The sequence below is a fragment of the Felis catus genome, chromosome A1 (genome assembly GCF_018350175.1).
Source record: "Felis catus isolate Fca126 chromosome A1, F.catus_Fca126_mat1.0, whole genome shotgun sequence".
Classification (NCBI taxonomy): Eukaryota; Metazoa; Chordata; class Mammalia; order Carnivora; family Felidae; genus Felis; species Felis catus.
In genome coordinates this window covers 108,637,526-108,649,798 of record NC_058368.1, presented here as the reverse complement: position 1 = coordinate 108,649,798, position 12,273 = coordinate 108,637,526, and the positions used below count along the sequence as shown (strand labels likewise).

Below are 12,273 nucleotides of genomic sequence, written 5' to 3'. Positions count from 1 at the left end.
GGTGCATGTGCCCCTTTGAATCAGCATTTTTTTATCCTTTGGATGAATACCTAGTAGTGCAATTGCTGGATTGTAAGGTAGTTGTATTTTTAATGTTTTGAGGAGCCTCCATACTGTTTTCCACAGTGGCTGAACCAGTTTACATTCCCACCAGCAGTGCAAAAGTGTTCCTCTTTCTCCACATCTCTGCATCGCCAACATCTTTTGTTGCCTGAGTTGTTAATTTTAGCCATTCTGACAGGTATGAAGTGGTATCTCATTGTGGTTTGATTTATATTTCCCTGATGATGAGTAATGTTGAGCATCTTTTCATGTGTTTGTTAGCCATCTGGATGTCTTCTTTGAAATGTCATTTGCAAATATCTTTTCCCATTCCATTGGTTGCCTTTTAGTTTTGCTGTTTGTTTCCTTCACCATGCAGAAGGTTTTTATCTTGATGAGGTCCCAGTATTTCATTTTTGCTTTTGTTTCCTTTGCCTCCAGAAACATGTCAAGTAAGAAGTTGCCATGGCTGAGGTCAAAGAGGTTGTTGCATGTTTTCTCCTCTAGGATTTTAATGGCTTCCTGTCTTATGTTTAGGTCTTTCATCCATTTGAGTTTTTTTGTGTGTATGGTAGAAGAAGGTGGTCCAGGTTCATTCTTCTGCATGTTGCTGTCCAGTTCTCCTAACACCATTTGCTAGAGACTTTTTTTTCCACTGGATACTCTTTCCTGCTTTTTTCAAAGATTAGTTGGCCACATATTTATGGGTCCATTTTTGGGTTTTCTATTCCATTGATCCATGTGTCTGTTTTTGTGCCAATACCAAACTGTCTTGATGATTACAACTCTGTGTTTTTAAAAAACATTTTTTTAATGTTTTTATTTGTTTTTGAGAGACAGAACATGAGTCGGGGAGGGGCAGAGAGAGAGGGAGACACAGAATCTGAAGCAGGCTCCAGGCTCTGAGCTGTCAGCACAGAGCCTGATGTGGGGCTCAAACTCGTGAAACACGAGAACCTGAGCCAAAGTTGATACTTAACCAAATGAGCCACCCAGGTGCCCCAGCTGTGTTTTTTAACTAATGGCCATCCTTATGGGTGTAAGATGGTATCTCGTTATGGTTTTGATTTCTATTTCCCTAATGGCTAGTGATATTGAGCATCTTTTTATGTGCTTATTTGCGACTTATGTATCTTCTTTTGAGACATGTCTACTCAAGTCAATTGCCCATTTTTTAATCAGCTTATTTATTTATTGTTGAGTTACAGGAGTTTTTTTAATTTTTTTTATTTGTTTTGAATATTTATTTATTTTTTTTCCAATATATGAAGTTTATTGTCAAATTGGTTTCCATACAACACCCAGTGCTCATCCCAAAAGGTGCCCTCCTCAATACCCATCACCCACCCTCCCCTCCCTCCCACCCTCCATCAACCCTCAGTTTGTTCTCAGTTTTTAAGAGTCTCTTATGCTTTGGCTCTCTCTCCCACTCTAACCTCTTTTTTTTTTTTCTCCTTCCCCTCCCCCATGGGTTTCTGTTAAGTTTCTCAGGATCCACATAAGAGTGAAACCGTACATATCTGTCTTTCTCTGTATGGCTTATTTCACTTAGCATAACACTCTCCAGTTCCATCCATGTTGCTACAAAGGGCCATATTTCCTTCTTTCTCATTGCCACGTAGTACTCCATTGTGTATATAAACCACAATTTCTTTATCCATTCATCAGTTGATGGACATTTAGGCTCTTTCCATAATTTGGCTATTGTTGAGAGTGCTGCTATAAACATTGGGGTACAAGGGCCCCTATGCATCAGTACTCCTGTATCCCTTGGGTAAATTCCTAGCAGTGCTATTGCTGGGTCATAGGGTAGGTCTATTTTTAATTTTTTGAGGAACCTCCACACTGTTTTCCAGAGTGGCTGCACCAATTTGCATTCCCACCAACAGTGCAAGAGGGTTCCCGTTTTACAGGAGTTTTTTTAAATATATTTGAGATTTTAACTTCTTATCAGATATATAGTTTGCAAATATTTTCTCCCATTCTGTGGGTTACCTTTTCATTCTGTTGACAGTATCCTTTTTTGTACAAAAGCATTCATTTTTTTAAAAATGTTTATTTTTGAGAGAGAGATGGAGAGAGGCGGGGGGGGGGGGAAGGACAGAGAGAGGGAGACAGAGAATCCAAAGCAGGCTCTCCGCTGACAACAGAGAGGCCCATGTGGGGCTCAAACTCATGAACCATGAGATCATGACCTGAGCTGAATTTGGACACCTAACCTACTGAGCCACACTAGACACCCCAAAATCTTTAATTTATATGTAGTCCAATTTATCTATTTTTTCTTTGCCTGTGCTTTCGGTGTCATAGCCAAGAGTGCATTGCACAATTCAATGTCATTAAATTTTACCCCTCTGTTTTCTTATAAGAGTCTTAGAATTTGGCTCTTACCCAGTTAGGGTTCTTCTCATATTCAAGTAAACAACAGGAATACAACTTGCAAGCAGGGCAGAAATGGTGTTCCTCTTTAGTGGGATCAGTTTTCACAGAAGTCCATGAAGCAGTTTATTTAGCAGTTTGGGGACAACTCAGATACAAGAAGATGAGATCTAGTATATTTTGTGATAGCACATAGACATAGCTTCCAGGGTCCCCACAAGAGACATGCCAGATTACAAGTCAGGGAAATTCATGGGCACCTTGGTGGTTCAGTAGGTTAAGTATCTGACTCTGGCTCAGGTCATGATCTCGCAGTTCGTGAGTTCCAGCCCTGCTTCAGGCTCTTTGCTGACAGTTCAGAGCTTGGAGCCTGCTTCAGATTCTTGGAGCCTCTCTCTCTCCCCCTCCTCCCACTCTCACTCTGTCTCTCTTTGTCTCAAAAATAAATAAACATGAAGAGTCAGGGAAATTCAAAGTATGGTGCTTTTCATAGGAGCTATTTACATATAGTATATTTATCATTTATTCATAATTCATTTATAGCCTTTCCTAGTCTGGATACAACTTATCATCATTTTTACCACCAGCAATGTTGACATTGTTACCTTTAACACCCTCCTAGTAGAATAGAGTGTGAGAATTAACCATCGATCAGTTTTTCAAGCTGAGGAAAAGGGTTCTTTATAGGTTTACTTGTTCTGGCTATTTTATATAACTGGAATCATAGAATATGTGGCCTTTTGTAATTGCCTTCTTTCAGTTAACATAATGTTTTCAAAGTTCATCCATGTTATAACATGTACTTTCTTCCTTATTTCTGGCTGAATAATATCCCATAGCAAGGATATACCACATTTTGTTTACTAATTTGTCAGTTTGATAGCATTATGAAAAATAATACTGTTATGAACACTCATGTGCAAGTTTTTGTGTGAATATATGTCTTCAACTGTATTGGGTATATACCTGTAAGAGGAAGTAGAATCGCTGAGTCACATAGTAATTGTATGTTTAACACTTTTTTTGTAGTGGGCTTTTTATCTTTTTTTTTACTTTTTATTTTTTTTAATTTAAATTTTAGTTGACATACAGTGCAATATTGGTTTCAAGAATAGAATTCAGTGATTGATCACTTACATATAACACCCAGTGCTTATCACAAGTGCCCTCCTTAGTAACCATCGTCTATCTAGCCCATCTCCTACCCACCTCCCTCCGTGAATCCATAGTTTGTTCTCTGTCATGAAAAGTCTCTTATGGTTTGTTTCCCTCTCTTCTCTCTCACCCCCCCTTCCTATATGTTCATCTGTTTTGTTTTTTAGATTCTACATAGGAGTGAAATCATATGGTATTTGTCTTTTTCTGATTGACTTATTTCTCTTAGCATAATACATTCTAGCTCCATCCACATCATTGCAAATGGCAAGATTTCATTCTTTTTGATGGTTGAGTAATATTCCACTGGGTACATATACCAAATATTCTTTATCCATTCATCAGTTGATAGACATTTGCACTCTCTGCATGGTTTGGTTATTGTTGATAATACTGATACAAACATCGGGGTGCATGTACCCCTTCAAATCTGTATATTTGTATCCTTTGGGCAAATACCTAATAGTACAATTGCTGGATTGTAGGGTAGTTCTATTTTTAATTTCTTGAGGAACCTCTGTACTGTTCTTTGGCTGCACCAATTTGCATTCCCACCAGTAGTGCAAAAGGGTTCCCCTTTCTTTTTTTTTTTTTTTAAGGGTTCTCCTTTCTTTGCATCCTCACCAATACTTGTTGTTTCTGGTGGTGTTAAGTTTAGCCGTTCTGACAGGTGTAAGATGGTATCTCATTGTGGTTTTGATTTGTATTTCCATGATGATGAATGATGTTGACCATCTTTTCATGTGTCTGTTATCCATTTGGGTGTCTTCTTTGGAAAAATGTCTATTCATGTCTCCTGTCCATTTCTTAACTGAGCTGTTTGGTTTTTGGGTGTTGAGTTTGGTAAGTTCTTTATAGATTTTGGATATTAACCCTTTCTCAGCTATGTCATTTGCAAATATCTTCTCCCATTCTTGCAAATATCTTCTCCCATTCTGTAGGCTGCCTTTTAGTTTTGTTGATTGTTTCCTACACTGTGCAGAAGGTTTTTATCTTGATGAGGTCACAATAGTTGATGTTTGCTTTTGTTTCCATTGCCGTCAGCAATGTGTCTAGTAAGAAGTTGCTGTGACCGAGGCCACAGAGATTGCTGTGTGTGTTTCTCCTCTAGGATTTTAATGGTTTCCTTTCTCACATTTAGGTCTTTGATCCATTTTGAATTGATTTTTCTGTATGGTATAAGAAAGCGGTCCAGTTTCATTCTTCTGCATGCTGCCATCCAGTTTTCCCAACACCATTTGTTGAAAACACTGTCTTTTTTCCATCGGATATTCTTTCCTGCTTTGTTGAAGAAGAGTTGACCATATAGTTGTAGGTCCATTTCTAGGTTTTCTACTCTGTTCTACTGATCTATGTCTGTTTTTGTGCCAGTAACATACTGTCTTGATGACTACAGCTTTGTAATATAGCTTGAAATCTAGAATCGTGATGCCTCCAGTTTTGTTTTTCTTTTTCAGGATTGGAGTCTTTTGTGGTTCCATACAAATTTTAGGATTATTTGTTCTAGCTCTCTGAAAAATGCAGGTGGTAATTTGGTAGGGATTTCATTCAATGTGTAGATTGCTTTGAGTAGTATAGACATTTTAACAATGTTTGTCCTTCCAGTCCCTGAGCATGGGCTACTTTTCCATTTCCTTGTGTCCTCTTTAATTTCTTTCATAAGTGTTCTATAGTTTTCAGAATATAGATCTTTTACCTCTTTAGTTAGGTTTATTCCTAGGTATCTTATTGTTTTTGATGCAATTGGAAATGGGATTGATTCCTTGAATTCTTTTTCTTCTGCTTTGTTATTGGTGTATAGAAATGCACATTGATTTTATATCCTGTGACTTTGCTGAATTCATGTATTCTAGCAATTTTTTGGTGGAGTATTTAGGGTTTTCTACATAGAGTTGTTGTGGGCTTTTTAAAAACAGCTTTATTGAGATATAATTCACATTCCATACAGTTCACCTATTTAGAGTGTGAAATTCACTGCTTTTTAGTGTATTCACAGGTATGTTCAGTCATCACCACAGTCAATTTTAGAATCTTTTTATCACCTTAGAAAGAAACTCCATATTTTTTCACAAGAAAATGCTTCTAATGAGAGAGTATTTCAACTTTAAGTATGTAAAAATAATTGCTTTTCCAGCACTTCACTTCTATAAGAGTAATATATTTTTTATAGATTGATTTGTCCTCAGTGCAGAGAGCATCTTTTGAAGAACTATTTCCAAATGTCAGCACTTATGTTAATTCAAATGAAATTTTTCCAGTGTCAAGTTTGCAAGAAAATTCTTCAAATGAGGTTAGTATTCTCAATTTTTCCTTCAATTACTAAAAGAAATTATTACTATCATATTAGGTACTTAGTATATGAGATGCTCTAAGAAATCTGTAGCTCATTTGTGGCTAACATCATCTACATGTGGAGGCAGCTATCAGTTACAATTCTAAATAAAAGATATTAGGCTGCCACAGCCAGAACACTTTGCATTGTCAAGACTTGGGGTTATTAAACAACTAGAGGAAACAGTATTAACCTACTTTGATCCAAAACACCTATTTCATCTATAAATTAAAACTGTGGTCACCAATTTCATTGTGTTAGGATGAATACACAGAAGTATTATGCTTTATTATAAAAGAAAACATAAAAGTCATCAAGCTAAGTGCCATGGGGGTGGGAGTAGAGATAGGGGATAAGCAGAAAAAGAGGGAACAGAAAGTGGGGTGTGGGGGGAGAAAGAGCCAGAGAGAAGAAGCATGGGAGCAGACAGACAGAAGGACAGTGTAAGAGAAAGAGGCAGGGAGAAAGAAATAAAAAGGCAAAATTTTAGGGATATGTAGTGGTTTAGTGTAGCCAGATCTTTTCAGTGAGCCCCTGGGGTGAGGATGGGAATCCAGATGGTGGGGAGAAAGCTGGTGATGAGATTCTAAAGGTAAATAAGGGCCAAGATTTCAAAGAGTCTTTAATCCATATTAAACAATTTGGATCTTTTTCCTGAGAGGGGCCAATAATTGTGAACAAGGGATGATATCATATGTCCTTCTGGCTCCAGGGATGGAGAACAGATTATAAAAAGCTGAGACCAGAGGCAGTTAAAGAGATAGTTTCCTGAGAGAGAGAGAGAGAAAGAAAATGTAGTGTAAGAGGCTGAAGGGAAGTAAAAATAAATTGAAATAGGAACTTGGAATGGAAGAAGTAGGGAAACACAAGACTATAGCACATTATATCGAGAGGTCAGGTGAAACGGGAGACTTTTACCTTTTTAAAAAAACATCTTATGGGGCGCCTGGTGGTTCATTTGGTTAAGTGTCCGACTTTTGATTTCAGCTCAGATCATGATCCCAGTGATTGAGCCCTGTGTCAGGCTCCGCACTAAGTATAGAGTCTGCTTAAGATTCTCTCTTTCCATCTGCCCCTCTCCCCCACTTGCATGCTCTCTCTTTAAAATAAAAAAGGCGTGCCTGGGCTCGGTTAAGCATCTGACTTTGGCTCAGGTCATGATCTCATGGTTCATGCGTTCAAGCCCTGTGTTGGATTCTGTGCTTACAGCTCAGAGTCTGAAGCCTGCTTTAGATTCTGTGTCTCCCTCTCTGTCTGCTCCTCCCCAACTCATGCTCTGTCTCTCTCAAAATAAAATAAACATAAAATAAAGTAAAATAAAAATAAAATAAATTTTAAAGCGTCTTTATTGAGGAATAATTGACATTCAATACACTGCACATTATTTAAAGTGTATAATTTGAAAGTTTTCACATATGTATGCAACTGTGAAACCACCACCACAATCAAGATAGTGAAAATATCTATCAACCCAAAAGTTTCCTCCTCCTGTTTACCAATCTTGTCCTTCCTGCCCCTACCCCCCAAGAAACTACTGATCTAGTTATGGTAATTATAGATTGGTTTACATTTTTCTGGAGTTTGGGGATTACTCAAGTGAGAGATTGGAGAATTTTTGATCTGGCATCTTTTACTTAGCATAATTATTTTGAAATTCATTCATGTTGTTGAGTGCATTGATAGTTTGTCCCCTTTTAGTGATAAGTAGTATTCCATTGTGTGGTATACAGAGGTTTATCCATTCACCCACCACTTGGTATTCCATTGTGTGGTATATAGAGGTTTATCCATTCACTCACGCATTTGGATTGGTTCGCTGCTGGGAACATTCACATACAAGTATTTGTATTGACAAAGATTCTCTTCTTGATCACACTTTAGTTAGGCTTCTCTGAGCCCTCTTCTTAACTAGACCTTGACCTTGGGCTTCTGTGTCTATCCTGAATGTAGTTTTAGCAAGAATTTTCTCAGTTTACAGAGAATCTCCCACCCTTGATATCTGATCCCCCTGGCCTGCCTTTGGCACCCTAGCCTATTGGGTCTAATTAGGTTCCTGGACCCATTTTCAAAGTGTGTGTGTGTAGTGGGGCTCCCCACACTTCCAACAAGCAATATTCCTCTCAGCAGCTGGGTGTCCTAGAATTCAACTCAGTTCTGACACTTCCCAAAGATATTGGATTCCACAGGTAAAAGGCTTAATTCCACAAGACCACCCTCCACTTCAGATCCCACTTGGAAGCCTAGATTGTTATCTCTGCTGCTCATCAACTGACTTTAAATCAGAGGTTCCCATGACCCCCTCCTTGGATTCTATTAATTTACTGGAGTAGCTCACAGAACTTGGAGAAACATTTTACTTACTGGATTATTGGTTTATTTTGAAAGAGTATAATTCAGGAATAGCCACATGGAAGAAATGCATAGGGCATTATATGGGGAAAGGGCAAGGAGCTTCCATGCTTTCTTCTAGGGCACCACTGTCCATGAATCTCCATATGTTCATGAACCCAGATACTCTCTGAACCCTGTCCTTTTGGGGTTTTATGGACGCTATGTAACTAAACTAACATGAGTTTATTCCTTGGTAAGTCACATGTAGAAACTATACCAGGTAGAGTTGTCACACAAAGGAAACTTTATTTGCAGCAAATAAGGAGATCATGGGGAATAACTTCCAAAGCCATGACTCCCCAGAAACGGTGAATGGTTTCCTTTTATTTAGGGTTAGGATGAATATTTAGGTAAAGGAGTTTTGTCATCATATGTGGAGGCAGACACAAGGTGGTGCATGCGACTTAAGGAAACAAGCTTGTACATATATCATATAATTATGTAAATGAGGCTTGTGCTCCTCCTTGGGCAGAGATTTTAGTGTTATAATGAGGTAAAGGTAACTGCCATTCACAGCTTGGGTCATTCCATAGTTCATCTGTACAAGCGTGAATCAGGGGCAGGGTGGTTATGCTCAAACTGATCTGGGTGGTCTGGCCCTAGAAGGTCTTCTTCCAGGCTATGCCCCTTGGTTCTTTGCCTCTGTTAAGAGATAAATGGGAAAGAAGAGCTTCAGGGAAAATGTGGGACAAAGGTTGGTGGGTACAAGCAGGTGAGCAGTAGAGGTCAGGTCTTGGAGTTTAGCTGGTAACAGCTTCATTCTGTAGGTATGGTTGACTAAATCATTGGCCGTTGACAACTGAGTAAACCTCTAGTCCCTCTCCCCTACCTAGGTTATGGGGTGGGCCTAGAAATTCCAACCCTCTAATCCAGGGTCGATTCCCCTGGCAAGCAGCCCCCATTCTTAAGTGCATTCTTAAAGTTTCATCGCATTAACAAAAACAGTTTTATTGTTGTTATCACTTAGGGAAATACAAAGGTTTTAGGAGCTCTGTGTCAGCAATGGGGGGAAAAACCAAATCTATATTTCTTATTAAAAATCACAGTATCACAGAAAATCTTTACGAAAATCTCCTTACCCTTGATGTCTCTTCATAGTAATTTTCCAACTGCTGACTTCCCCCATTCGGCTTGTTAGCTGTAAATCCCTTGCTGTATTTGCTGTATTTGGATTTAAGTCCAGTCTCTCTCCCCTATTGCAATACCCTATTATAATAGTCTTTTTTTTTTTTTAAGTATGGTTGACATACAATGTTACATTAGTTTTAGTTGTGTAACATAGTGAGCCTCACATCTGGCTCCCAGCTCTCAGCAGGGAGCCAGCTTCAGATACTCTGTTCTATTGATCTTTTGTCTAGCTTTGTACAAGTACCACATAGTATTAAATAATGTGGCACTATAACAATTCTTGAAATTAGGTAGTATTAGCCCTCTAACTTTGTTCTTCTTTTTCAATTGTTTAGGCTATTCTAGGTCCTTTGCATTTCTATATGAATTTTAGAATCAGCTTGTTGTTTTCTACCAAAAGAAAAAAAATCCTGATGAAATTTTGATTTAGGATTGAATTAATCTACAGATTAATTTGGGCATAATTGACATCATGACGTTATAGAGTCTTCCAACCCAAGAAAAATGTATAGCTATCCATTTTTTGAGTCTTTAATTTCTCTCTGAAACATTCTGTAGTTTTCACTCTTTGGGTCATTATTCCCACTTGATGTCATCATTTCCCACCTGACGACAGTATTTTATATTCTTGATACTATTATAAATGGTATTCTTAATTTCAATATCTGACTATTAATGCTAGCATATAAAAATACTTTTTTGTGTGTATATTGATCATCATATTAATCTGTTTGGGTTGCCATAATCAAATACTATAGACTGGGTGGCTTCCACAACAGAAAATTTATTTTCTCACAGGGATGGAGCTTGGCAAGTCCAAGACCAGGCTGTTGACCTATTCAGTTCCCCCAAGGGCTTTCTTCTGTCTTGTAAATGTGTACCTTCTTGCTGTGATTTCACTTGGCGTTTTCTCTCTTTGCACAAAGAAAAAAGAGCTCTGGTATTGCTTCCCCTTCTTAAAAGGGCACCAGCACTCTCAGATTAGTACCTCACCCTTATTAATTCAGTTAACCGTTATCACCCTCTCACAGAGCCTATCTCCAAATATAGTCTCATTGGGAGTTAGGGCTTCAACATATGAAATTTCTTTAATTATTTATTTATTTAATATTTTTTAATGTTTATTTATTTGTGTGGGGAGAGAGAGAGATTGCATGTGTATGAGTTGGGGAGGGCCAGGAAGGGAGAGAGAGACTCCCAAGCAGGTTCCATGCTCAGTGTGGAGCTCAATATGGAGCTTGATCTCATGGCTGTGAGATCATGACCTGAGCTGAAGTCAAGAGTCAGGTGTTTAACCAACTGAGCCACCCAGGCGCCCCTCACCATATGAATTTTGTGGGAACAGAAACATTCTATTCATAAGTATATTGTAAACTTGCTAAACTTAATTATTAGTTCTAGTAGTCCTCCATACCCCCAAGATTCCACTGGGCCTTGGGCAGTTATATTGTCTGTGGAAAAAAAGGTTTACCTCTTCCTTTTTAATCCAGATGCCTTTTTTTTTCTTGACTAATTTCACTAGCTAGATTTTCCTGTACAATGCTGGGAGAGCAGTGAGGAGAGCAGATATCCTTGCCTTGTTTCTGTACTTTGAGGGAAAATACTCAGTAGTTCACCATTAAATATGATCTTAGCTATAAGTTTTTCCTATGTTGAGGAAGTTCCCACCTTTTCCTAATGTACTTAAGAGTTTTTGTCAGGAATGGATGCTGGATTTTTGCCAAATGTACTTTTTTTAGTTATTAAGATGATAATAGAATTTTTCTTTTTTATTTGTTAATATGATGAGTTGATGATTATGAATTGAGTATAATATATTGATTTTAGAGAGAGACAGAGCGCAAGCAGGGGAAGGGCAGAGAGAGAGGGAGACATAGAATGGAAGGAGGCTCCAGGCTCTGAGCTGTCAGCATAGAGCCTGATGTGGGGCTTGAACCCATGAACTGTGAGATCATGACCCAAGCCAAAGTTGGCTGCTCAACTGACTGAGCCACCCAGGTGCCCCTGGTATATGTTTATTTTTATATATTGATATATTTAATTTGTGAAAATGTTTTTAGAATTTTTCCATCAGTGTTGGTGAAGGTCTTTAGTTTCATTTATTGATTGATTGATTGATTGATTGATGTCTGTGTCTGAGTTTGGCATCAGAGTAATGCTAACCTCATAGAACAAGTTGGAAAGTACTTCTTCATCTTCAGTTTTCTGGAAAAGAACTAGTATTTCTGCCTTCAATGTTTAGTAGCGTTCACTAGTGAAGTCATCTAGACCTGGAGTTCTTTTTTTTTTTTTTTTTTTAATGAAATAAGCTACCGTTAAAAATCTCTTTAGGGCCTGGTGGCTCAGTTGGTTGAGCATCCGACTTTGGCTTGGGTCATGATCTCATGGTTCCTACATTCCAGCCCCACATCTGGATCTCAGCTCTCAGCCTGGAGCCAGCTTCAGATCCTCTGTCTCCCTCTCTCTTTGCCATGTATGTGCTCACACATGCGTATTCTCTCACTCTTTCTCTCTCTCAAAAATAAACATTTAAAAAAAATCTCTTTAGGGTTATTCAACTTACCTATTTCTTCTTGAGTGAACTTTGGTAGTTTGTGTATTTCAAGGAATTTGTCTATTTTTTAGAAGTTGTCAAATTTATTGTCAAGTGTTCTTTATAGTGTTCCCTTGTTATCCTTTTAATATGTTGGTATCTGTAGTGATATAGCCTTTTTCATTCCTGATATTGATAATTTGTGTCTTATTTTTTTTCTTTCCTCATTAATATGGCTAGAAGTTTGGTTTATTGATTTTTCTCTATTTTTCTATTTTCTATTTTATTGATTTCTCCTCTCATGTTATTTTCT

At 38.0% G+C, this 12,273-nt stretch overlaps 1 protein-coding gene across 4 annotated transcripts in view; it reads left to right on the top strand.

The window, feature by feature from the left end:
- Positions 1 to 12,273, top strand: part of MEIKIN (meiotic kinetochore factor) — an 80,429-nt gene that overhangs the window by 55,188 nt on the left and 12,968 nt on the right. For 3 of the 4 annotated variants that reach the window (XM_023254922.2, XM_045058682.1, XM_019831716.3), the window contains one exon: positions 5,747 to 5,866. The exons of the other annotated variant lie outside the window; for it this stretch is intronic. In XM_023254922.2, coding sequence (XP_023110690.1) covers positions 5,747 to 5,866 — 120 coding nt within the window. The remainder of the gene's footprint in view (positions 1 to 5,746; positions 5,867 to 12,273) is intronic. 4 annotated transcript variants of the gene reach the window in all.